Raw genomic sequence first — 25,217 nt, forward strand, 5'->3', positions numbered from 1 at the left:
AGTCACAACTGAACTCTGGGAGGGTGTTTGGCGTGGGGTGGCCCAAGCGCCCGTCCAGCACCTCAACTGTGAGTGGCAGCACATCACTTCGATCAGTGTGCTCAACAAGCCGATTGGATTCCCAACATCCCCACCAATAAAATACCACCAGAAACAGAGACGGCTGTCCGCAGCTCGACGACGCATCCTTTTGCAGGAGTAGCGGCGGGCGGTGCAGCAGAACAGAAAGCGGAGAGACAGGGTCCTCCACGGATGCAATGTGAGCAATGTTCCACACGCAGTGAGACTCTCTTCACGTCTCTGCTGCAGATGATGTCTTGTGGTGTTTGGAGCAGCCAAGGGACACAATCAACATGCGGCGACGAATGGATGTCAACGAAGTCGACACAAGGCCTCCTGATAAGATACCATACGGGTCTGCTGGACTGACGCTGGCCTCGACGTGAGCGAGTGGGGAGGGGATTTGGTGATGCATAGGTACGCACACAGAACTGTCAACCCGTCATCCCGTCCCAGGAACCCGTCAACCCGTCAATCTGGGGTAGCCAAGACCTCTACACCACCAGAACCATCATGCTCACCAGCGATCACCAAGCAGAGCAGAGGCGTCCTCAAGCGTTTCACACCGGGATGCTTCAACGGCTTGTCTCATGTTGGATCAAGCTCCATTCCGTGCTAACAGTTGTAAGACAACCGGCAGAGAACGGGTCTCAGCCGCTGAGGAGAAGGAAACGAACGACAAGAAGGCTGAAGGGCGGTGATATCGCGCTCTTCCTAGCTAGCCGAAGGTGCCTACGTATAAATCAAAATAACCGGAAGGCTGGCCGTTCCGTGATCTGACATGCCGGGACTCAACGGTGAAGAGAGCCCCCCAGTATCTCGAGCGGACGGGTCCCTGGCGGGGAAAGAAGGAGCGGTGAACGACCCAAAAAAAGGCCCCCAATGATCGGAATCGGCCCTCTCAGGTCTTGGCACCATCGCTCACCACCATCGCTACACTCTCTCCAAGCTCTGAACCCCTTTTTTCCTTTTCTCTCCAGGGGCGGTGACAACAGAGACACTTGTTGTTCACATCGCCAGTTTCGTGCAACCACTCGACTTGTCCAAGTCCATCAGATCACCGCCGTAGCTTGAACACTAGAGGTAATCCACCAGGCAGCTCCCTATTGCCATGTACTGTACGTAGGTAGGTACGTTTAGTCTCCAGGCTCGAGGAGAGAAGTTGGGGAGCTACCGCAAGGCCCGTGTATTTCACAGCATCAACGGGCAAGGCAGTCAAGAGGCACAGAAGAAGGAAACATCAACAGCCAGCAGCCCAATAGATGAGGGGGATTCCAGACTTGATATGTTCTGCACGCGGGAACCAGGGAGGACAAATTCGAGGTCGACGGCGTTCCAGATGGCCCATGGTTATCCAATGATGGGCCCGTCTTGGTGTTGCTCTCGCATCGAGACCCCCAACCGCCAGATGCAGCTCCCCCTTGGCCCCACCAGCTTTAAGAGCTGTGGCCAAAGAGAAGACATGCTGAAAGAGTGCCGAGCCCCTCCATTCAGAATTGCTGCCAGTCAGTTCCATCGCCGTCTCTCTTCAGTTGACTCTGGGCTCAGCCGCTCTCCATTGTGAGTGGTTCCTGGCGACTCGCAGTGAACGTGGGTGGACAATCTGGAACTGTGTGGGTGTCGATTGGGTGTGCACAGTGCTCCCGTCGCCCAAATAAATAAGCTCCGGCCTCGCTTTGTCCCGTCACCCCTCCAAAACCTTCCATCAGATCGGCGCCGTAAATACCATCATAGCTTCCGTCGTCGTCGACTTCTTCTCTTCTCCCGTCCTGTCTTTCTTGACTCTTCATTGCAACTTTATATCCTCCATATCCCGACGGATTTTCATCTATTTTAATCAACAACCACTACCCCAATAATTCACAATGGCCGGCGGACACGACGAAGATCTGATGCCCGAGGACAACTCGGGCTACAAGCTCTCTCAGCCCAAGCAGTCCTTGGCTGAGTACCACAAGATGGGTATGTTCCAACCTTTGTCTTTACTGTTTGTTTTCTTTTCAGCATCGCATGCATCTTATTTCACCCGCATCTTCTCTGCGGCATCGTGCGGATCGTGGGACTTTTTGGAAAAAGGGGGAACTGCGGGTGCGGTGACGACATGATGGTGACCCCTTTCACCGCCCATGCTTCACGGCGCAAAGGACTATGGCAACACCTCACAACATCGCAACCTTTCATGCCAAATCTTTGGGAAGATCACGACCACTATAAGCGCAAAGTAAAGCTTGTGTGGGTTTCCCTGTGGCAGAAACCTACCTCTGCAATTGTTGACTTGGCGGCCAAGTAAGCCAAAGGTCGTCGCAGACGTTCACAACTTCCAACAGGGCATGCCCCTGGTTTGAACACGAGGGGCGCGAGAGCTGTCGCAGACCGGAAGACCACAGCACCGTCATCCACACAACACCCAACCGCATTCAACCACACACACACACACACACATATATATCATGATGCCAAAGAAAAAGAGATACCATTCATGAAAAGAAGAACCACCATGACTAACCCCCTCCCCTAGACGAGAACGACGAGTCCCTCAAGCGCTACAAGGAGTCCCTCGGCCTCGGCGGCGGCAACGACCTGTCCGACCCCAACGACCCGCGCGTGTGCATCATCCACTCGCTCTCCATGGAGTCTCCCGGCCGGGAGCCCGTCGTGATCGACCTGTCCACACCCGGGTCGTTGGAGGACCTTAAGAAGAAGCCCTTCACCATCAAGGAGGGTGCCAAGTTCACCATGAAGGCCCAATTCAAGGTGCAGCACGAGATTTTGAGCGGCTTGCACTACGTCCAGACGGTCAAGCGCGGCAAGATCAGGATCCCCGGTGGCAAGACGAGTGAGATGATTGGCAGTTATGCGCCCAACACGGATAAGAATCCCATGTACACCAAGACTTGTGAGTTTTTTTTCCTGTTTTCTTTTCTTCTTTTTGACAGACATCCTGTCCGCTTGTTTGTCCTTGTGAATAGGGGCGGAAAATAGCTGACCGAGTTTACGCAACGATTAGTCGCCGAGGAGGAGGCCCCCACTGGTATGCTCGCCCGTGGCAACTACAACGCCGTCTCTCGCTTCGTCGACGACGATGGCAAGACCCATCTCGAGTTCGAGTGGAGCTTCGATATTGCCAAGGACTGGTAAACTACTTTCGGGTTTAGATCGCCGTCATCGTCGTCTAGTTTCTCGCCCTAAGCTAGCCGGTCACTCGGTCCAGCTAGTCAGCCGCATCGGATACACACATACACTTCGCTGTTGGCATACTGTGACGAACTGCTGTGCCCTCGGTTGATTTCGTGGGCAAAGAGGGATGCGCCATTCGCGAACGAGGAGCGAACTCGATAGAGGATGAAGATGGAATCAATCATACTGAGGAAAGAAGACTAAACACGCGCTTCCTCTCTGTTTCGGAAGTGAAGAAACAGGGAGAAAGATACACTACACTACCGGGACTCGACAAGGGAAAGGCAGGTAGAAACACACCGACGTCTGTTTCACCTTATCTAGGTATGGGACTGGAAAGGCAAGCGAACGGAACGGAATGGAATCTGAGCCACAGGATGGTTTGGTCTTTTTAGGGTATACGCCCCCCTTTCCGGGCAGGAGGGAAGGGGAAGAGGAGAAAACTTCCTTATATTTATCTACATACATACATATCTTATCTTAGTAGTATAAACACACATAACTCTCACATACGCAATTCAGGTGTTGCGGTTTCTCTTGTCTGCTATGAAAAAGTTCGGAGGGCTTGCTGTTGGTAGAGAAAAAAAAAAAAAAAAACTGTCCCGAGTACCTCTATCATTCATGCCTGCTTCTAATCTATGACATTGCGGTCGCTAGCGTGGGTATATGCAGTGTATTCACACTCTTTGGTGCGAACAAGTTCAAGCCAAGACCATCCGCAACGCTCATGCTCTCTGTTCCAGTCCTCTATCCCCATTCGCCCTGAATGCGTACTATGTAGGGGGGGTTCCCGTCTCTCGCCGACTACTACAAAAAGTAATCCGGCAATGCGCCCCCCTCCGCCGACTTGTCCTGATTCATCTGCTGATCCTTAACGGCGTCGTTCTCAGGAGCGGCCGCAAACACATTGAAGAAGCGCTCTCCGGTATCGCTGACCTCCAAGACACTTGCCATGTTTCCGCACCGGTAGCAGTAGTTGGGCGCGCTCCATACCGTGCTCAGCCGGTCGTCGTATAGCACCTGATACCCTTCCTGACAGAGCTGGTGCGCGCGCAGAATGTGGTTCATGTTGTTCACCGCCAGGAACTTCTTGACCACCTGCGCTCCGAAAGTGTAGCCGGCGCCGCGGGGTGATAAACTGAACTCGTCGCGGTCGGGATCGGGATCAGACCATACTAGGTCGGCCATGGGGCCTTCGTGAGGAATCTCTCGGAAGCGGTCGATTACTTTGATTTGGTCGATAGAGTGGATCGAAGGGGAGAGACCTGGCGCGGAAAAAAAGAGGTTTAGCAACTGGCTTGTACACCTAGCGCCCAGAAAGGGGGTATCGCACCTCCGTGTACACAGAATATTTGGTCGTTGATGACCACACTTAATGTGAGGAAATCAAACATGTCGGTAAAGTAATGCCAGACATTGGCATTGCCGTACTTGCGCGAGCACTCGGTATAAAAGCCGTAAGACTGCGTTACGCCGCGGGACTCGTGGTTTCCTCGAATCAAATGGACGCGGTTGGGGTATCTCAGTTTTAAACAAACAAGAAGAGAAATGGTTTCGACGCTGAACATGCCTCGGTCGACATAGTCGCCTGTTGTTTTTCTCCCAAGGTTAGCCAAACATGATCATTTCAGCAGCAATCGCATGGGGGGCACGCGCCGCCCGCGTCTTGCTTCCACCACTACTACCAAGATCATCACCCACCTAGAAATAGATAATTCGTGTCTGGACAGTAGCCACCGATCCTGAATATCTCTATCAGATCATAGAACTGGCCGTGGATGTCACCGACAACAGTAACGGGGGCGCGAACATGCACGACATTGCTCTCGCGCATTAGCAGCTCTTTTGTTTTGGCGCATATCGCCTCGATAACCGATTCAGCGAGTAGTTCCTTTTTGTAAAGGCGCGAGATACACTCGTCGAGGTCGACCGAAGCTATACGGTACGTCACATATCAGCGGTTGTCGTATGCCTTCGCCGTTGGATGTATGTTGGGTGTTTGTCGGTGTCTTTTTTTTCTTGGCGGGGCGTGGGATGGGCAAGAAGAGGAGGGGCATGGACCTGTCCGCTGTTTTCGACGTTGGTGGCGCAAAGGGTGCAATGGACCAACTTACGGGGAAGGCCAGGCATGACGGGCAGAGATGATGCTCTCGTGTAGTAGGATCAATGGAACGGCGCTAGAAACACAACTTGGACACGTTTGCAGTTGGTAGGTAAAGGCTGGTGCTTCTCCCAGCGCGAGCGATGTCAGTGGTGGTGGTGGTTGGATAGATGCGAATCAACATGTTCGGAGAGATGGTTATTGTCACATCGAACGGGGCAAAAGAGCTTCAGCAGACGACGGAGCGCAATCCTCCAGTCACTTGATGATGGGACAGCTCAGCTTCAGTTTGCTTAAAAAAAATAAAAAATTCAAAATTGAAAGTTGGGAGGGAAGAAATGTGGTATACGGATTCTGAGAGAACAGTCGCAAGCGGCCTAACAGGAATACACCTTTCCGTCTGAAATTGGTACTGTAGCAGTACAGTCTGTACTGAGGTGGAAATGAAGGCGACGGGTGTTTTTGTTGCTGAGGAAGCCGAGGGAGAAGCGCAATCCTGAGTGCTGAAGCCTTTCCTGGCGAATCCAAGGAGGCTCGACGCGCTGCACCTGCCTCCCAGCTGCAGTGGAGGTGCCCCTGGGCTGCTGCTGACGATGTGACGTGCCCTCATTCGGGCCAGCTGCGCTGAGTGTTGACGGTTCCTTGACACTCAGCTGGGCAACATGGAAGTGGAAAGCAGACAGCTGGGAACCTGGAAACCGCCCGTCATCCCGGCCCGTCACTGAAAAGGCCCGTGCGGCAGCTCACCCGGCGGCCCAGGCTCTTGACGCCCTGAATCCCCGGCTCTCCATCACTCACGGCCTCACACGTGCTGGAAGGGACTGGGTGCTTGTGCCCCACTTGGTAGCCGGTTCATACAAAAGCCAGCGGTCTCCCTCCTCTCTTCCAACTTGGACCCTCACAAATTCCTTTCCCTGTTCCTCTCTCTTGCACCTCTGCTGCTTTGCTGCGTCCACGGCCACCTCTGAAGATATCTCGGCGAACTCATTTCCCCATCATTCAGCTGTGTCAACGGACGCATTGGTTTGATTCGGTGCTCTTCTGCCAATAGTTCCGGGCTTTTCGGTCCACACTTTGTATCTGATGGCTTTTTCTGCTTTTTCTGTTCATTCTGTCTATTGATTGCTGGCCAGATTCCCAGGACCAAGACGCAAAAGTCCAGTGTTGCTCTCTGGCGTCGTCTGAGGCTTCACTGCCTTTGAAAGCGTTGTTTCTGCCCTCTCTGGCGAGGCCTCTGTTGGACTGAGCCCGAGGTTATTTCTTTTTTTATGCTTCATATGCCTACTCTTTCACTGGCGTTTAAGCTCGATTGAAGCTTATCGAGCTCCATAGTTGGCTGCCTTGGATCGCAGTTCAGGAGTTGATCAACGAGTAGTATCTGGTCACAGGGAGGAAGGCATTCATGGTCTTGCTGTCCACCATGACAGCCAACGATGGGACGGTGTATGGGGATCATGACGGGGCATCCTGCGTGATATCATCGCAACATGTCTTTGTCATGTCCTCTATGGGCTTTTATCGAGGACGCAGTGGAGGGCTTTCGATGCGATCATCTTTATTGAGGTCGATCACAGTCAACATTGGCAGCCCCTTACTCGGACCAACTTCTCTGTCACCGGGGAGATTAGGGACGGGAAGATTCAAAAGGTAACACGTTTCATTTCCTCATTCTAGCTCTCAGAATTGGCCCCTTGTCCTCCATGTTTACTATATGACCCCCTCTGAGGTGGATGTAATTGTCGAATTACATAGATGGCCAGCCCTGTGCTTCTGCCTCTTGCAGGCGTCGTCCTATTCTCTATACCTCTAGTTCTCCTAGAACCTATCAATCTCCAAACCAAATCATGAAAGCAAGAAAGGAGCCAACATCAACCATATCAAAGCGATGGGACGCAAACGCAGCTTGCCGAGTCGGAGCCGGGCCAGAACCCCAATTCCCGATGCAGTAAGGGGCTGTTTCTCACGTGATTCGTGCGTGTCAGCCCCCGCTCACTTGCGCCCAGAGGGTGGCGGCTGAACTTCTGACGGCGGCGCTCTTCAACCTCCAAAAATGCGACTTGCATCGGAAGTCAGTAGGGCAACCGAAGTCAGCTGGTTCGCAATTTGAACCTCACAGAGTCGAGCCACGACCGATTCCACAACACCACAACCACACGCCGGCAGACAGGCCACTTGTCGCAGCCTTGCCTCTAGACTTTTCGTTGCATTCTGATCTTCAATCCGGCATCTCTTGACGCCGCGGCTTTGTTAGTTTTTGGCGGCTTCCTCGACACCCTACAAAGAGTGACTGCCACAGCAGTATATCCCAAACCATTCAAGTGTCCCGCTGCCGGTCAATCGGATCGTGTGGCACAGACGCGCAACTGGCATACGTCGGGCCTGGATATACATCGCTCTCGAGGCGCCCGTTGATATACATGTCCAAAAGGTTGCGACATTCCCAGTGCTCACATCTGCATCTGCTCTCTGTTAGAGACCCTCTCTTTGCTTCCCGGTGGTCGCTCGCCAGGCTAATGTCCTCGCAGCGAACCTGATCCATCATAGGCATTCGCCATCCATCAGCGAAGCTACAAGTCATCATCGCCTACAAGGTCCTCTTTATATTTACACCCACGGGACTACAAGGCTACTCCTGAAATACCTACTCCATTCAGCAGTTATACGCAGCCTAAGTGGCTTTTCCTCCTCGCCTTCAGCCCATCGCCGGGGATTCTTTTTTTCTTTTCCATCTTTCCTCTTCATCATAGTGACCCAACACTATTTCTCTTTGCTCACCCCCCGGTCAACCCGTATATACCATGTCTTCCGCCGCAGCGGTCGACTCCGCTCCGGGACAGTCCTCCTCCCAACAAGAACCAATATGTTATAACTGCGGCACTCGGGGCCATTGGGTTGTCGCTTGTCCAGAGCCTACTAGGGATGTGCCTGCGTGAGTAACCTTGGGTCTCTTTGGCCCATCTGTCTTTGTAACAAACGGGTACGCACTTGCTACACCTTGTGACTAACAGTCCTTCCAGCGGGCTTCAACGATGGCAGTCTCAGCACCAGGAAGGTCATTCGTCGGATCGCAACGCTGCCTCCCATGATAAAAAGGGGCCCGTTGTCACTCGGTATCCGTTGCCTCCTAGCCAAGGCCCTACCATCACAAGATACGGTCCTCCGCAACCACCGGCGTATCCCCCTGGTGCACCACCGCCGCCGTCGATCCAAGCTTATCCTCCGGCCTCTTTTCCACCACCACCACCACCGCCGCTACCAACATATTCCGGGAGTTACCATCCCCCGCCGCCGGCTGTGTATGGCCAGTTTCCGCCGGCTGTACCACCGCCTCCGTCGCAGTACGCACCGCAGCCTCCTTACGGACAGCCGCAATATCCTCCTCCGTATCCCCCATCCAACTACTACCCGAACGGCGTTCCCCCTCCCCCGCCTGGGGCTTATCCTCCGCAACCCTATTCTCAACCAGGTCCACCGCTTCCCGTGCCGCCGCCTCCTGTACCACCTCCCTATCCTAGTAGCTACAGTGGGCCACCGCAGCCGGAATACCATTACTCACCAGGTCAGAACCCTACGTATCCTCCTCCTACCGGGTGGGTACCACCGCCATTTGCTCCTCCCCACTTACCGCCCCCTCCGCCATCCAATTCTGGCGCAAACAAGCATCGTGGCAAGAGACAGAATCAAGGCCTGAAGCATTCGAATGCGCAAAGAGATAGACACGACAGGCACAACAGAGATGAAGGGAAAGACAGAGTCGACAGGTTTGACCGCCATGACCGGTATGATAGGTCGGACAGGTTTGACAAACGTGATCGAGATGACGGTTTTGAAAGGGGCGAACGGCTCGACAGAATCGATCGCTTTGAGCGAAATGATAGGAACCAAAGTCCTGAGAGGCACGACCGGCCCGCGAGGTTCGAGAGAGCCGAGAGGAACGACAGGAATGACAGGCGTCGAAATGTGAATGATTCAGAGGGCCGAGCCGGACCTGGGCGACAAGAACGCCGAAAGGAGCCACGAACAGTCCAGCCTGAGCGAACTTCCAAGCCCACCAATTCCAAGACAGCGGTTCCCGAGCCCAAGGAGGATGTAGGAAACGGTGAATGGGATCCAGCATCTGAAAAGGATTTGCAGCGCATTTTTCCTGAACTTGACTTCAAGCCGGCGGATCCGGTCGGAATTCCTCTACCTGCGACTTACACGGATGATCCCACGATTCCGCCTGCATACAATGCCAAATGCGTCAAGTCTCTTTATTTCAACGATCAAAATGAAAAGGAGTTTGCCTTCTCGGTCCGGGAGACATCTTTCTGGTCTGTTCTTAAGCTAGACCCTGTCTTTAAGTTCTACCCGGGGATGATCAGGAAGCGCATCGGCGAGCATGAGTACACGACTCATATAATATCTGCGCCTCCTCATCCAGAAGCCAAGTTGAAGCTTCCACCGAAATTCACAATCTCTCGGAACCAACCAAAAGAGACGCCGGAAATTGACCGATACCGCCCACGACCTGACCAGCACCGTAATTTCTCGCCCAAACGTTCCGCCCCTCGTGACCAACCACCATCCGGATTTGACCGAGCACATCGATGTTATCAGCAACACCCAAAGCGGCCTCTGGACGACACTTTTGACGGACGTGATCGTGATCCCAGGGATGCAAAGCGGCTCAGACAGAGTCTGGACACTCCTGACCGGGGTCGTGGCCGTGATGCCAATCCACCACCTCCTCGCAGACCCTCTCCAAATCCCAGGTATAGTTTCAGTGCCGATCCCTGGTCGCCACAGGCTGGTGAGACGAAGGTCCCATCAACCGACCATCGCTATAATAGGGACACATACTACGACCATAGGTCTTCGTCGTCCAGAGACGACAGAGACAAGGAGAGAGGGAGAGAGCGACCATCCCAGTATGCGGACATGCGCCACGACAGCGGCTACCACAGCAGTCGTAGCCGCTCGCAGGAGCGCAAACCCCGGAGATCCTCGTATCGCGATGATTACAGGGATCGGGACAGAGACAGAGACAACCGACCGCTTTCAGGGCCATACCAGCAGAGGAAAAGGACGCGGTCACGTAGCCGCAGTCCCAGCCGCAGCCGTAGTCCGGCTTCGTCCTATCTCTCGCCAGCAAGAAGCATTGCAAAGCGCAGTCGCTCTGCTAGCCGTGGTCGTAGCTTGACTCGTAGTAGGAGCCGTAGTCGCAGCAGAAGCGAACGCAGCGAATCCCCCCTTACGGCGCTGGATAAAGAGCTGCTGGGTTTGACTGACGAGCCTAATGAGCCCGTGAAGTCAAAGGTGGTTCCCAAGAAGGTTGCGCCGAGGGTCAAGGTTGCTGCGGCTTTTGGGTGAGTAACTCCAGTCATATCTTTCGATATAAGGGAATGAACGCTAACATGCTTGATAGTCGCCGTTGGTGAACCTCACAAAACATCTACTTTTTCTTATTCTTTGCTTTTTCTTCACAATTTGAACGAAATCGGATGTTTATCTTTTGATCCGTCATATCCCGGCGTTGAGGGAATGCAGGGCCTCTTTGTTGTGTTTACATTAGGGCTTGTTGTTACCAGGCGTTTCTCATCCATGGAGTTTATGTGGCTGTCGGATGGTAGGCGAATGGGTGGGCGGGTGTTATGGAGTGACATATTTCCTCTAAGCTGAGTTCATGCAGCACCATCGTCCAAAACATTTTTTCTTCTTTTTCATAATACAATATTGCATCTGCCGGGCACGGGAATATCTTGCTTCCAATCGTGGACACAAATGTCCAAACTGTGATGCCCAAGATGCCTATCGTACGATATCCTCACAAACCAGATGCGCAATTTCAAATTTGAAAGCTCATAGACTTTCCAAACCTTGAGAAAGGAAGGAAGGTAGCAAGGAAGAAAATGAAGGAAGGAGCTACCACGAAAACGTGAGATCTCCAGCCGCCACAGGAAGGAACACCTACCTGTCTCAAGACAAGAATACCTCCAGGTACACCTAGTGATGGTCAAAAAATACTGTCCCCCCTTACCCATATTGGATATGTGGGTGAGAGGGACAGTTATTTTTTTTTTTTTTTTTACCACGAGTTTACCTCTAATCACACCGATGAACCCTCGGAGACAACAAATATGATCACATCAGGCTACAGACCGACGCACGACCTACCTCTATAGAGAGAGGTTTATCTAGGTACCCTTCAAATACCAACCCGTCACAAATCAATTATCGAAGTCCGCATGAACTGAACCAACAAATGCAAATGTCCTCACAATGATGACTTACATTTTTACACCAATCAACTCATGTCAAGAAACCTCTAACGTCGTGGACTTTAGGTTCTCAAGACCGCTTCTGTACGCATTATGCACTAAGTAACATCGAAAAGAAATTTAAAAGAAGTTTTAAAAGAGGAAGAAGAAGAAGAAGAAAAAAAAAAAAGAGAGAAAATTGGAGACTAAAAAGGAAGAACAATAAACTGGTTGAAGAAAGCAACTTACCATACACAGTAGGGTAGGTCGTCGTCGTTACGGTATTTTTATTACATTCCATCAAACTTGTGTAGATACAGGTTGAACAGCGAACCGAACGCCCCGTTGTGTGTCTAGTGTAGTCTAAGCAAGGCATCAACGCTTATTAACCCGCCCTTTCTTTCTTTCGTTCTTTCAATTTTTTTCAGGTCTGTTTGTTTTCTTTCTGTACCATGGTATCATCGTACCACAGAAACATGAACATAGCAAGCGCTCACTCACTGGTGACTTAATGGTTGTTTGGGTTTCCTTGGGCTAAAGGTAACCTTCGTATTGAGGATGTTTGTGTCCTGTCCTCATGTGGTAGCGTAACGTGACGGACTGGCGGGCAGAGGGCAGAATAATAGTAGAGGAATGTATTGTTATTGCAGACATACTAGTACCACGATACGAAAGGTTCAGTAAAGGAGAGCATCTATCACATCAATTTGTGAGCAGGGAATGGGAGTAAAGCATCATTCGCTTCTTCTTTTGACCGTCTATTATTTATCTAGCCAAGCTCTCTCTTGTACCGTGGAGGAGTAGAGCCAAGGAAAGCAATCGATAGATGATTATTCATCCATCCATCCATCCATCTATCTGTCTTTCCTTACCATATCCCCTGGATATACAACGCTCCTAGATGGTTCTGTTTTGCCATATATCCTCCCTTCATGGTCTCCCTCCTTGCTTGCCTGACTTCCATGCGCTTCCTTGGGGGTATCCTATCTGGTATCAAAGTAAAACAAAAAACAAAGCATTCCGTGAAATAAAAGTATTTGAGAAGAAACATAAGCAATGCCCAATATTAAAAAGCGACTATTCCAACACATCCATGGTTGGGGAGCAATGGCATACATGACCACGCGCAGGCGTGATTGAGTGACCACGACCTTAATTTTGTCTCAGAAACCACCATGGTGACCGAAGCATTGCAAGCCAGAGCCAAGCAAGAAAAGAGTGAGCGAAACGTAGGGTTGAGGATGGCTGATCTGTGCGAGAATATGTTTGGGATTTTTGTGATTCCTCTGTCAATGACAGAAAGGTAATGGGGTACTTTTTATGATGTGGTGTGGTGTGGTGCGAAGAACAAAGGAAAAGCGCCTCCAACGAGTGAAAGGTAATCAGTAAGTTAGAAGATGGCGCCTTCACAAAATGTTATGAACAAGACAAAACAAATCGAAACGAGCGTGGGGTATCTCGCGGGATCAGCCAGTCATAACCACTACATATCGCCCACTCACTGCTTCTCGACTCTAGCTGCTTGCGCTGCCGAGTCATCCAAGGGTTTCGGCGGTAGACTCCTCCGTTTATCGGTGGAAGAACGCGGGGACAGGGACAGTAGCCGAGCGCTGCCGGCGCTGATGTGTCGTGCGTGTCCCTTGCCCAGATTCACGCTGGTCGCTCGCCGAATTTCCTCGTATTTCACATCCCCCAAGGTATCCGAGTGTTCAGGGCTTGCCTCGGGAGTATGCGTATCGCCCAAGAAATTGAGATAACCTTCAAAGCTTTTCGTTCGGACATTGGCAGGATGACCGTGAATGACAACGGGCTGCCCTTCCCTGACAGATCCCCAATGAGGTTCATCCTCCCAATCACTTGATGCGCGAGCCTCCCCACTGGACTGCCGGTTCCATCCAGGACGTTCTCCACTAGGACGTGCAACACGGGATAGATAATCATCATCCACGATGGATGATTCCTCATTTAGGTGTTCATGCTCAGGTGAATGTCCATCCTGAATCTCGTTATCGGGCTCTAATGTCCGAGGAAGCTGCCTATATGGTGTTGATGACCTCATGAGACTTGACGACTTTCGCCTCTTCGCCGAAAAGCGTCCGGATAGCCATGATGCCTCAGAATCTATGGAGGCAAGCGACATGGTTTGCGGTTCGGGTGTCATATTACGCTCATCGGGGTGGCCGAAGGAGGAGGGCGTATGACGGAGTGCGTCCACAGATCTCTGTTCTGATGACGTTGGTGTCTCGTATCTAGGGCCATTCTCCGATGTCGTTACTCCTAGAGGATCGATATCGTTGTTTGGGTTAGGAGACGCCTCGGCGATCGTGGGGGGAATCGAATCACCCTCATTTAAGTGTATCCTAGATCCCGGTGGCGTGATTGGAAGCTCGGGAAGATCTTCACGGAAGCGCGATTTCGTGCGCTTCGGTACTCCCGAGCTAACCCGTCGCGGGGTGAAATTGGATGGTGGTGTTGGCACCTGTAGTTGCGGCGTTTGCATCGAGTCGCGCGACGTGTTGGAGAACGAAGACGGCCCACCGGAGCTTCGTCTGTTTCTGTTCCCCCACCTGAAGATGGATGCCCATGATATAGGTCCTCTGGAGCCGCTGGTCTCCGACCCTCTTCGCATCTGTTCCGAGTGTTCCGTTTTGGCCGAGGAGGCTTGTCGAGATGATCGACCATTCGGGTTAAAGAAGAAACCCCTTGAATGCGAATTGGCTAAACCAGGGGCTTCTGGCCCGAGGGGGGAAGTGGGAGTCTCGATCGGGATGCTTTCCGTGCGATGGAAAGATCTCAGTGGGTGTGGTCGCATATTTTCCTCATCTTTTCCTTCGTTGAATTCTTCCCTCGATCGCTTTTTTGCTGATCTTGAAAGCTCGTCCGATTTACGAATCCTTGATGACGTTACCACCGCAGACGCAGGGTCGATCCCCAAACCCACGGCCTCACGGCCAAGAACGCCTCTCTCCAGGTTTGGAGGAGACTCCCTGCCTTCCTTCTGCGCGTCATTCTCATCAGCGCGCTGCTTTTCGACCCGTTCGGCTAGTTTCGTTTGCGCCTTTTCCTGTTCTCGCTGCTGTCTCCGTTCGCGCCGTCGCCGATCTCGCTCCATCAACTCGCGAAGATCACTCGCGCTTAGATCATTAGCGAGGTCGTCAACACGTTTATGTGCCTTCAGTGTCGCCTCTGGTATGGGTTCTACGAGCCTCTTCTGGCGTTGTGAAGGTTTCTTGGCAAGCCCTGATGCGTCAACCTCGCCATGTGAAGAGCCCTGTCGCGGATGTGTAGCATATCGAAGGGTTGGCCTGGGAGCGAGTGCTTCGAGTGCCGAGACTTTGTATGATATCTGTTCGGAGTCGGATGAAAAGGCCGAGTTGAGGGATTCGCGTACGGGTAAGGACACGTCGGAGGATCTCTGACCCCGAAATCCGAGACCGTTCTTGATTTTCTTGCTGTCCTTCTTCATGGGGCGTCCTGCCATCCAGTCATCGGTTGCTGCTCGAATAGGCACATATGTGCTCATCGCCTTGATCTCTGCCTCCCGCGCACGATCTTCCCTCCGCCTCTTCTTGGTCGATTTTTTTCGTAGTAGGTCATCGCCGTCGCGTTGGTTGTGGAGAGTGGGCACGCGAAAGAAAACGTTCCGACCTAGTTCAGTGTTGGTGGGCCCCTGGGAGTTGGCTGCTAATCCCGTGACTCTCCATTTTCCTTCAACGCTCGTCTTCCGCCCAAGTTTAATCGAATCGTGGCGACCGGGGGAGAAGCTGTAGGTGCGTGCTCTTCGTTGAAGCTTGTGAGGATCCGCTCGATCCTGCCCTGTCTTTGCCTGTTCCGCTGTCAAAGCTTGGCCTATTTGGGTAGCATCTCGGTGCCCATCGAAATCCGTCGTGGCGGGGCGAGAACGCCTCTTACGGCTTTTCCGCCGAAACGGCCAGATTGCCATGATGACTCGGACGGACGTTTGGCAAGAAACCGTCGGGGTGCAACCGGAAAAGCTGTGTGGTTGTGTGCAACTAGCTGTAAGATGGCACGTATGGCTGGTTTCTAGTATTGTCTGTGTTTTGTAGTAGAAGCGACCGGTTCATTATGACCATGATTCCAAGGTGTGGTAGACCAAAAGAAGGCAAAATGAGTACCCAGACGGCCTACGAATCTGATGTGGGGGCCAATATTTTCAAACCATGCTTGATATATGCCAATGTGAGAGGCGCGGTGATATGTCGCAGGATTGAGTGAGTAGAAAGCCAGAGGAAGGGGCGGCTGAGGACGGTTTGCGAGGTGGCGATTCTTTTGTCGCGACGACCTGGGGTGGCAGTGTGGTGGTATCTCCAAGGATCGAGGTAGTCAGGTACTGATTCAGATATCCATGCAGGGTCTGGCTTGGATTCGTTTGGAGGTATGCCAAGGAGATTGTGTTCTACCAGTAGAATTGTCAATGAGTGTCTTTGCTTTGTTGAAGAAGAGAGTGCACGAGAGTGAAGCAGTCCCGGTGTTTCCTCTTTGTTCCGCGGACACACTTCCACCACGCAACCAAGCGACGTAGCATTCGGCTCTTGAGGGAACTCGGAGGCAAAACCAGGAGGTTTGAGCGCAACGTGGAAGCAGGTCCCAAGCAACAAATAAGGGGGATGTTGGCTGGAGTGGTGGGCAAGGGAAAGTGAGAGCGAGGGCAGAGGTAGAAGTGATCGACACCCAGTTTTTCCCTGTTGCTGGATTGAAATAAAAAGGGCAGGATATAAGGTGGGGTGGGATCAACTTGGAGGAAGGTGTGACGAAGGGAGCAATGAGAGAAGTATTATCGACTGTCCTGCGCCTTGCTGGCAGCTCGAGTGGTAGAGGGGATCTGGGGATAGCTTGCGTATTCGAGAGGCACAGCTCCAACTTGAAGGTGCACTGCGTGTATTGGGTTGGACAGGTAGAGAACGGTTAGGGAAAGGAATAGAATGGGTTTTTACCTTTGTGAACTGTGACTGCGGGCCGGACGGGGAGACGGGGCGGTCCCCTAGAAAAGAGGAAAACGATGGATGGAGATTGGAGGTGAGGTGCAGGTGAGATGATTATGAATGGCAGCAAATGGAAAAGAAGAATGAAGAAATCAATCAACAGCCGACGAACGAGGGGAGGAGGAGACGGCAAGTGCCGCTTTTGCAAGGTGACTTCCATCTGAGGAACCTGAAGCATGGAGAGGAAAGGATGGAAGGAACCGCAGTGGGGAGCAATGAGTGCCCTGGGAGGCAAGTACCACTAGAGTAATGTAGAGCTTAGCTAAAGTAAAATAGTGTAACGCAGAAAATTACCTGTACGTAAGGTAGGTAGGTACCTACCTTGGGAGCAGCCGGGGGGTGAAGTAATGAACTGGAAGGTACGGAACCGTTCAGTTATTGTCGTCCAGGATTCAACCTCGCACTTTGTTCGTGTTTGAATTGAACTTAGTACGGAGCAGCTCTGGAGTGAGGTCACGCATTGCCTCTTCAAGTGGAGGGCATCGCGTCCCTGTGTATCTGATAGTGATAGCTGGTTCACTCCCTCAACCGAAGCCATGACGTTCTTACCTGGGCTGGACATCACATCTAGCTGAAAAATAAAATTGAAAAAAAGGGGACCTGAGCTTCCCCGGCGTTCCTGCCGTGGGTGGACGGTAAGCTGGAAACCATCGATAGAGGTATGCCCTGCCGTTGAAAATGCGTGCTTGCCCTGCTGCCCGCCCTCTGTCCTGCCCGGGCCTGCGACTTGCGAGGTCCAGTTGCAACCCTCTTACGCTAGTTGACAGCGGGCGTCGGTGCGTGTGTGCGTCTGAAGTCTGAAGTGGAGCTCTACCGACTGCGCTAAACTATTAGGGCATGCAGCCAGGGCACTGGAACTCCGTACTCCGTATTTCGCAAGCGTATCATTGGCGTATCGTAATGTGCTGGCGCTATAGGAAGCTTGAATGTTGCACATGAAGTGGATCACGGGCGTCACTGGGCGATGCAACTACATAATCATTCCCGTCCTCCCTCAAATTTAGGTCTTCCCCGCCATCAATAATCTCCCTCCTTTTCCACACTGCTCCTGTTAAATTCGACTTGTCTTTTGCGCATTGCGTCTGGCGCAACCCATCTCCGCACTTTTCTCCTCTCATCTCACGTAGGCTCTCACGAGATAGCTTGGACGACGACCTACTGGACGCCGCAAGTGACGGACATATGCATCACGACCGATATGCTACCAATGAAAACATGGAAAACGGAAAATGTTCAACGGTCGAGCACGCCCACCGGCCATTGCCATGAAAATGGCAGGTGCTCCAAGCAGTGGCGGCAACCATTGGACTGCCCCGAAAACGTGGTGGTGTAAAGCCCATCTAAAGGTCCCCTCATGATAAGGGTTGCCGTTCGAAACGGGCATCTCTCGGATTGCCAGGACCAGGACGTCGAGACAGCCCGACGGAACCCAGTCCGGAGTCGGATCGATGTTCTGTGTCCCCCCGCTTGCATCGGGCATCTTGAACGCCATATTGGCAAACTGAACATCAGCTGGACATGCTGACCTTGAAGATGCGCTTGGTCATTTTTGAAAATGGCCTCTCTGTAGAACAAGACTCCATCACCAAAGCTCAATGACCCTACCTACTTGGCTTTTGTATGGGCTTTTTTGGTCGGCATCGAGATTCACAACGAAGGCCAGCCGGTTGCAACGAGTTCTTGGCGCTCCGGATATCGACCCGTCAGTACCTATCTTTCGTGTCCAAGAAGCTTTGACAATTCTCCATCAATCATTTCTGCACTTGAAAGCTTCCATTGCATAAATGTCTGCTGCCAATATTTGCACCCAACATACATCTGTCGTCGGCGCGCATTGCAGACCACGCCTTTTATAGCCACTGATAGGCGCAAAAGTCTCGGCCACTCCCTACTGCGTACTAACAGTAGTCTGGGGTTGCCGTGGCCGTCTGCAAACAGTGCCCGAAACGCTCGTATCCGTCTTCATCACAATAATCGCAGCCCCCCCGGTGAGCACTGAGATGTTCAAGGTATTTTCGGTTTTTTTGTGTTTTTTTTTACCATCCTCATCAGGTCTTGCAATGAGTGGCCAACAGTTTACTCTTACTTATAGTGTACCATGCTGGTATTGTATTTTTTTGTATCGGTAACAAACCCCAAACATCAGACCCACCTCTCGCGATGGCGGGAAGCTGCCCGTGGCTTGCAGGAAATGGAGTTCCGTATGTTCTTTCGCCAAAACGACGATACAATGTATCGACATGCGTTGCGGACCCCGAAAACTCCAATTTTCCCTCCTCCAATCTGGCTGAACTGGGGTGCGCTGGAGCCAATTATGTCATAGTAACCCCCTCTTCTCCCAAACTTCAGCCCATCGGAGTCCATCTGAATTGGCGTTATCCTGTCTTTCGGTAAAAGTCTTTCTTGTGTAACATAGTAGAAGCGAGCCCCGACAAACCCAGCTTCGCTCAAAAACGACATACGATGCATTCAATTATCAGTGCTTCCCTTGGAAGATACCAAAGGAATCCAACTTTCGGTGGTAACGCCGCCATCATCATCGTCGCTGTCGCCGTCGCCACGCTTGGTTCGTGTTCAGTGCAATGGACCCAAAGATTTGCGGCCTTTAGTTCCACTGTTCCACACGCAGTCCCCATGCAGTAGCGCCGGCCCAATCCTGGGAATAGTAACTAGTGCACAAAGCCGCCGATAGTTTCTGCAGGGCAAGGCGTCGTTCAACTACACTACGCTATGTACAGCGCGGCCCGGTGTCTGTCAGCTTGACACGTGTGTCGGCTGCACTTGAGATGTCCAGAGTGCCCAGAGTCACGGCAGCATCCATATGTCCGAGCACAAAGGTCGTGGGAAACTGTCTCTCTCTTCGAAAAGCCTCCCTTCTCCTCAAGGGACAGCGATAAGGGTCAGAAGCAGCAAGCGGCTACAAGTATCACCAAAAGCGAGCGTGGAGTTGTTGTTGTAGGTTGCGCAGCAGCGGGTCACCCCGTGCGCTAACTGGCTGTCTTGGACGACTCTTGGGGGTGGTCTTTACCGTATGTATACGAGATGGATACTCAGTCTGAATGCCTGATTCTGCAGGTGATGCCGTGCTTGGCCATCTCCCGTCGGTAGGACAGTGGGACTTGGAATCCACCAGCGCGAACGAGCTGACAAACCAGGCACAAGAGACACTGCATCTCAGAGAGAGATCCAGGAAATGGGCAGGATGCGTGATGATGGAGCAGACAGCATAGACACGTGAACGGCGCTTGCTGGATTTCAACCGAGAACCGCAATTGCACTTCCCGTTCACACCCGCGGCTTCAACATCGCACATGCTCGACCCAAACAAGCACCCACCAAGTCCCACAGCATGCCAAATTGAGAGCACAAGAGACTCCCCGGGAGCTTGCGGCGACTGCGCACAAGATTACGGGCGTAGTTGACTTGTAAAATAAGGTCTATGTCTGTGTTGGGAACAGAGATAAAGACGCTACAGTGAAAGACACACACGACTTTTTAAGATTTCATGATGTGTGGCAGGAGGAAGAAAACTCAATCAGTCACACAAAGGATCCCAATTCCGGGCAAGCACCCTAGCTTCATTGGCTGACAACACACCAAAATTGTTGCGTGCCTGAATGGATATTGATGCAGGCCAGGTTCGGGGAATGGATAAGGCGCATCAGCCGTGGGCCGTGGTCGCAATGGAACGAAGACAACGGTGAGCGCCGTTTGATTGTTCGCCGTTCGACTTCGCGCGAAGAAAAAGAAAAGAAGAAAGGCAAAAGCAAAGTGACAATGGATCACTAGACTAATGAGCCACCAACTTCATGCTCATGCACGAGGTACCTATCTCATGGCAACCCGCTCGAGTCATCGTCTAGGAGAGAAGGAGAAAAAAAAGTGAGATCGCGCCCATTTTCCCCAGAGCGGGCTGCCGTCTGCCGCGGGAAGCAGGAGATGATGCCATTTCACCAGCTTCACAACCCACGACAGTACGACGGATGGGTCCTTACCTTTGGCGGCTATGTACCGCATATCTCATCTTATAAACCGCAGGAATCAGGAATTCCAATATACAAGTTGATGTAAGATCCCGCCGTTATGGTGAAGAGATCTTTTCTTTCAACAACCATGCCATGGCCTTTGGCCCTATCACATTCCAACACGGGATTAATGACACCACAAACAAATCACGGGGCTCTGGGAAGAGAAGGGTGTTCCTAGGTTCCTTTGGGTGTCACCATCCAGTCATGTTACTAGTCAGGGGTAAAGGGAAAAAAAAAACTTCCATGGGCTGATCCGGTACCTGGAAATGAATTTGAATGAACGAATGATTACTTGCAAGTGCAGACATTCAGGGTCCAGGTCATCCTCGCCTTTTGTCTTCGACTCTTACAGCCCTTTTCTGTTATTCTTTGATTCTTGTTATCAGTCCGAGCTGAGGGCCAGGCTCAACCTGAAGCATTAGGCGACATTACTGCTAAAGCGAGAGAGAAAAGGAAGAGCCCGAAGGACAGCCGTGTGTTATCAGTCTGAGCTGAGGGCCAGGCTCAACCTGAAGCATTAGGCGACATTACTGCTAAAGCGAGAGAGAAAAGGAAGAGCCCGAAGGACAGCCGTGTATTAAAAAGTTTAAAACATTGCCTGGGATGGATGCTTCCGAAAATCGAATGCCAAGAGACCATATTCTAGGGGTCTTTTGCTCCACTCTGAACTGCTGCTGTTCACCTCGGTGATCCCCAGGGCCGTCGGCCGCCGTCTCAAATCTCTCTTCAACACCTCACGTTGAACGATCCTTTCTCTCGTTTGTACATACAGTACTCAACTTTCCAACTTTATATGTCATGGCAAATGCCTGCGTCGCTATCATATCGATTCAACGACTAATCAACAGCAAACAATTACCAGAGACAGGAGCCAAGACGAAAACCCCACTCCCCCCATTCCATTATTAAATGAATACTTCTACCTATTTACTTGCAGAACGCCATACACAGCTCCCGCAACTCTGCAGACGCCTCCCCCGGAACTATTTGGTGTCGTGACCACCGAGGCACGCTTCTTGCTTCCTTCTTCTTTTTCGTTTCGCAGCCCGGAACCCTGGTGGTCCACGCCACGTCCGCCATCCATTCCGCCTCACATTCAGGTCAATACGGTGCTCAGCTCCTTGGACGCCTCCTACATCCGTCCACGCACAAGTATACAGTCAATGCCGGAGATATCTTTTTACGCATTACGGACGAATTCTTCCGAGTGTGGATGAGATTTCATACCTAACCGCCCGAAGAACAGGAAGAAAAAAACGAGTTTCTTCTTTTGTCGTGTGGGCTGGCTTGCACTGCCGTTACCCGTGTCCCCAAACTTTCAGAGGGCGCCTAGAAGACGCTCTTCTGGGCTTGAAATGGCGTATCGCCTGGCCTCAGCGTTGTTCATGGTAGCCTACCTGGATACCTCCCTTCGTCGGTGTCGGAAGAAAAGTGGCTGATCCTTCTTCATCCTTTTTCCATGTTTGACGCCATCTCGCGTATTCCCTCCTCTCTTCTCTTTTTCGCCTTCTTGACTGAAAGTCTCAGCATTTCTCGTGCTCATGGTCTGGTAACAGACTGTATGCAGTGGCCAGAAAGGGACAGAAAAAAGAAAAAACAAAGAAAGGGGAGACCAGAAGGAACTAACAAGAGGAGCAGGAGAATAGCAAAAGAATGGAAAGAGACGAAAAGACATATAACACCTGGGATTCGCTGGTCGTCACGGACCCAATACCAGGGTAGATCGGCCAGGCATGCCGGTCGGTGCGTGAGCCAGTGGAGCTCCGGGTCCGCTTCAAAAGGGAGGGTCCACATTTTCCGGCGTCGGGGTGGTAGAGGTACTGCTGAGTCGGAGGCGAGCCATCTCCGGAGGCCGGGGAGGCGGGGGAGCAACGTTTCCTCCGGTATGTTTTCATCCGGGAGGGGGGGTGGGGTTTCGGTAAGGGAGTGGAAACGGGACCAGCCGTGCGGTGGGGGCGTGCGTAAGCGTTGGGTGAGCGGATGGGAATGACTGGATATTCCGAGCCCACCACAATTCAGCCGACTACAGGAGCCTTGCGGTTCGCATGTTTGTCGATTCGGACCCCCCTAGACCGAGCTGTCAGCGGGCATCCGGTTGGTAGGTACTGCAGCCGTTTTGGGACTGCTGGCTACGTCCTCCAAGTCTAAAGTGGTAATTGCCTGGGGGAATTGGGCTATTCCTAGTGACAAATCGTCTAAGAACTAGGAGACTGTCTACAAAACCAAGGGGGAGAATATCCACGTCATCGCCCTTCGCCGTCATCGATGAGGGAGCAAGGGCAAGTGGAAGCAGGGTGGTGCTGGTGTGCCACTCTCCTCTCTTGTGGCTGAAAGAGGGGAGCTTGCCGCACCTGTGCGCTTGGGAGCTCAGAGCTATCCCGGAGATGAAGAAGATCCCATCTGCCCTGAAGGCAGCGATTATTCTGTCGTACCGTACCTTGTTGACCGGGAATGGATGATCAGTAAACAATTATTCCTCGGACTTCCCGAATATGATTATCACGGCGACCAACGCGTCGGTGTGATCTTGTTTTCCGGGCTGTGTCCCTACCTTTTGCCAACATGTGCAGTCTTCTGATGTGCAATATATATCTGCGGACCTGTCACAATACGCTGAGGGTGCCATCTCATAGCCGTGCTTTAGCCATTTTCTCCGCCGCCATGCCGTCCACTCCCAACTTGACCGCCGTCGAGCACTTCAACAAGAGTGCCGACAACTACGAGGCCACCACTGGCGGAGCCCCCCGCGAACTGGCGCAGCATGCCATCTCCCTTATCGCGGGCCTGAAGCCCCTGACGTCCGAGTCCAAGATCCTCGACAACGCATGCGGCACCGGCATCGTGACTGACATCATCATCCAGTCCGGCATCCAGCCCGAGATTCACGCCGTCGACTGCGCGGAGAACATGGTCAGCATCGCCAGGGGCCGGTTCTCCTCCCACCCCAACGTCCACCCGGCCGTCATGACCGGCGAGGAACTCGCCTTCCCCGACGACACCTTCACCCACTCCATCACGAACCTCGGGCTCATGTTCTTCACCGACGCTGACAAGGGCGCCAAAGAGATCGCGCGCACACTTCACCCCGACGGAGTGGCCGTCGTCACCGGCTGGGCGATGCGGGCGCCCTTCAAGATCGTTCAGGAGGTCCAGGCGCAGATCCGCCCCGACGATACGCCGTTCAAGCGGCCCGTCGCGGACATCTGGCTCGACCCCGAGCATACCAAAGCCGTGCTGTCGGGTGCCGGGCTCGACGTGCACGCCAGCACTACGGTTGACGTGCACATGGGCGGCGAGACAGCCGACGGGGTTGCTGATCTTCTGACCAAGTTTGCTTTGAAGACATTTGCGTCTTGGAGCGAGGAGGAAAAGGAGAAGGTCGCTGGGGTGATGAAGAAGATTGTGCAAGAGCGGGCCGTTCCGTTTACCAGACCCTCCCTCGGGCTCTGGCGTCGGTCTCAAGCTGACGGGGACTATCTTTGTTGCGCGTAGGGAATCTGGACGTGTACTAGCTAACTGAGTCTCTTCCTGATTCGAGAGGTTCTCCTTGAGATCGCCACAACTCGATTTGAAAGTTCGTATGACGCATTATAAGCCCGGCCGGTGTCCATGTTGTTACGTGGTGCTCAGAAACCCAATTTTAGGCTTCAGAAAATATGATCCCTGATGTTTTACGTAGTCACTCATGACAGACGTTCAACCTTAGTAGTCAGCCCCCATCCACTTCCCCGCCACCCCGTGGCGCAGTCGTTTTGGACCAAGGTTGAACGTCTGTCCTGAAAGACTAAAGTACTGGCTGCTGCTACTGCACAGAGATGCAGGAACCGGATAGACTCCACTTGGTCGTTGGTTATTGTATCCTGGAGTTGTCTGTCTAGACCTCGGAAGTAAGATGGTCTTGCATGCTGACTGCGTATTGTGTTGTACAAGGTATTCGTCCTCGGAGCTCTTTAGCATTTGTCACGAAAATAGTTGAGCTCAGTATGCATGAAGAAAACGGAGTGAACCAGAGAACCAGATATGTGGGCATGGTACCTAACACTCGGACAACGAGCTGTGATCACCACCAAAAGCCATTGTAAGGGTCAAACCCAGACCCGCTCGAACGGTTCTCCGATCAGCACCTTACATGAACTTCCGAGCCTCTCCCCAGTGTCCCCTTTCAGATCCTTCCGTACATGACGGACCCACCAAGAAACATCCAACGATTCGGTCGGGAGCATCCGTATTTCCTACATGCGTGAATGCAATATGTAGATCATCGTGCCTATTATGCATACGGTGAGATGGGTATGTAAGTAAAACCCGTGGGAGGCCAGGTTGCTGACGATCGCTGACCACACAGCGTCCTATACAAAGCCACGAAGCTTCCATTGCCTGTGGTGGTTCGTGCTTGGTACTTGACAAGGGGGCATTTTACTTTGGTTCGCAACCACAGTACTGTAATATCCCGATGTTCATCCTGTCCCATGCCCGGAGTCGGTCGGTATAAATTCTCAGGTTTTCTAATCTATCAGATCAAACCAACCGAGCTGCGAAGAGCACATGCCATCTGTCACCTGATGGATGATAGTGTTCGGTTCGTCTCGGTCTAATATCCTATAGGGCC

General features: G+C 52.3%; 8 protein-coding genes across 8 annotated transcripts; 4 read left to right on the forward strand and 4 right to left on the reverse strand.

The window, feature by feature from the left end:
- Positions 1-1,950: 1,950 nt before the first annotated feature.
- On the forward strand, positions 1,951-2,570 carry B0T23DRAFT_386150 (uncharacterized protein; the record flags this gene model as incomplete). The annotated part of the gene is made up of 1 exon (XM_062837591.1): positions 1,951-2,570. A coding segment is annotated over one exon (215 nt), but the record flags the coding sequence as incomplete, so codon positions are not given.
- Positions 2,571-2,574: 4 nt separating this feature from the next.
- Positions 2,575-3,198, forward strand: B0T23DRAFT_322767 (putative rho GDP dissociation inhibitor G6G8.3; the record flags this gene model as incomplete). The annotated part of the gene is made up of 2 exons (XM_062835322.1): positions 2,575-2,956; positions 3,068-3,198. Coding segments are annotated over 2 exons (513 nt in total), but the record flags the coding sequence as incomplete, so codon positions are not given.
- A 619-nt stretch (positions 3,199-3,817) lies between these two features.
- On the reverse strand, positions 3,818-5,809 carry B0T23DRAFT_386152 (serine/threonine-protein phosphatase PP2A catalytic subunit). The gene is made up of 4 exons (XM_062837592.1): positions 5,352-5,809; positions 4,939-5,172; positions 4,571-4,825; positions 3,818-4,502 (listed from the first exon to the last, which is right to left on the reverse strand). The coding sequence occupies exons 1-4, from the start codon at positions 5,365-5,367 to the stop codon at positions 4,045-4,047; spliced, it is 963 nt and encodes a 320-aa protein (XP_062689681.1). The 5' UTR covers positions 5,368-5,809; the 3' UTR covers positions 3,818-4,044.
- Positions 5,810-8,028: 2,219 nt separating this feature from the next.
- B0T23DRAFT_209019 (uncharacterized protein) lies at positions 8,029-10,899 on the forward strand. The gene is made up of 3 exons (XM_062833518.1): positions 8,029-8,267; positions 8,356-10,686; positions 10,746-10,899. The coding sequence occupies exons 1-3, from the start codon at positions 8,137-8,139 to the stop codon at positions 10,756-10,758; spliced, it is 2,475 nt and encodes an 824-aa protein (XP_062689682.1). The 5' UTR covers positions 8,029-8,136; the 3' UTR covers positions 10,759-10,899.
- A 1,987-nt stretch (positions 10,900-12,886) lies between these two features.
- On the reverse strand, positions 12,887-15,731 carry B0T23DRAFT_209060 (uncharacterized protein). Its single transcript, XM_062833519.1, has one exon. It carries the CDS (start codon positions 15,518-15,520, stop codon positions 13,076-13,078), a length of 2,445 nt encoding a protein of 814 aa, XP_062689683.1. The 5' UTR covers positions 15,521-15,731; the 3' UTR covers positions 12,887-13,075.
- A 1,889-nt stretch (positions 15,732-17,620) lies between these two features.
- B0T23DRAFT_386159 (uncharacterized protein) lies at positions 17,621-18,326 on the reverse strand. The gene has a single exon (XM_062837593.1). The coding sequence runs from the start codon at positions 18,070-18,072 to the stop codon at positions 17,782-17,784; it is 291 nt and encodes a 96-aa protein (XP_062689684.1). The 5' UTR covers positions 18,073-18,326; the 3' UTR covers positions 17,621-17,781.
- A 1,992-nt stretch (positions 18,327-20,318) lies between these two features.
- B0T23DRAFT_386162 (uncharacterized protein) lies at positions 20,319-22,322 on the reverse strand. Its single transcript, XM_062837594.1, has one exon. The coding sequence runs from the start codon at positions 22,281-22,283 to the stop codon at positions 22,002-22,004; it is 282 nt and encodes a 93-aa protein (XP_062689685.1). The 5' UTR covers positions 22,284-22,322; the 3' UTR covers positions 20,319-22,001.
- Positions 22,323-23,269: 947 nt separating this feature from the next.
- Positions 23,270-24,128, forward strand: B0T23DRAFT_406851 (S-adenosyl-L-methionine-dependent methyltransferase; the record flags this gene model as incomplete). Its single annotated transcript, XM_062839141.1, has 2 exons — positions 23,270-24,025; positions 24,072-24,128. 2 exons carry the CDS (start codon positions 23,270-23,272, stop codon positions 24,126-24,128), a joined length of 813 nt encoding a protein of 270 aa, XP_062689686.1.
- Positions 24,129-25,217: the final 1,089 nt, after the last annotated feature.

This window comes from Neurospora hispaniola (assembly GCF_033458365.1).
Source record: "Neurospora hispaniola strain FGSC 10403 chromosome Unknown B0T23scaffold_7, whole genome shotgun sequence".
Lineage (NCBI taxonomy): Eukaryota > Fungi > Ascomycota > Sordariomycetes > Sordariales > Sordariaceae > Neurospora > Neurospora hispaniola.

What these genes read in the sequence shown, in the direction of transcription:
- B0T23DRAFT_386152 (XM_062837592.1), bottom strand. An exon ending in CACGAATTATCTATTTCTAG is followed by an intron (nt 4,826 to 4,938) that starts GTGGGTGATGAT and finishes GAAAAACAACAG; the next exon opens with GCGACTATGTCGACCGAGGC. An exon ending in AATATTCTGTGTACACGGAG is followed by an intron (nt 4,503 to 4,570) that starts GTGCGATACCCC and finishes TTTCCGCGCCAG; the next exon opens with GTCTCTCCCCTTCGATCCAC.
- B0T23DRAFT_209019 (XM_062833518.1), top strand. Translation starts at nt 8,137, where the DNA reads ATGTCTTCCGCCGCAGCGGTCGACTCCGCTCCGGGACAGTCCTCCTCC. An exon ending in CCTACTAGGGATGTGCCTGC is followed by an intron (nt 8,268 to 8,355) that starts GTGAGTAACCTT and finishes CAGTCCTTCCAG; the next exon opens with CGGGCTTCAACGATGGCAGT.
- B0T23DRAFT_209060 (XM_062833519.1), bottom strand. Translation starts at nt 15,520, where the DNA reads ATGGCAATCTGGCCGTTTCGGCGGAAAAGCCGTAAGAGGCGTTCTCGC.
- B0T23DRAFT_386159 (XM_062837593.1), bottom strand. Translation starts at nt 18,072, where the DNA reads ATGGCGTTCAAGATGCCCGATGCAAGCGGGGGGACACAGAACATCGAT.
- B0T23DRAFT_386162 (XM_062837594.1), bottom strand. Translation starts at nt 22,283, where the DNA reads ATGTCTTTTCGTCTCTTTCCATTCTTTTGCTATTCTCCTGCTCCTCTT.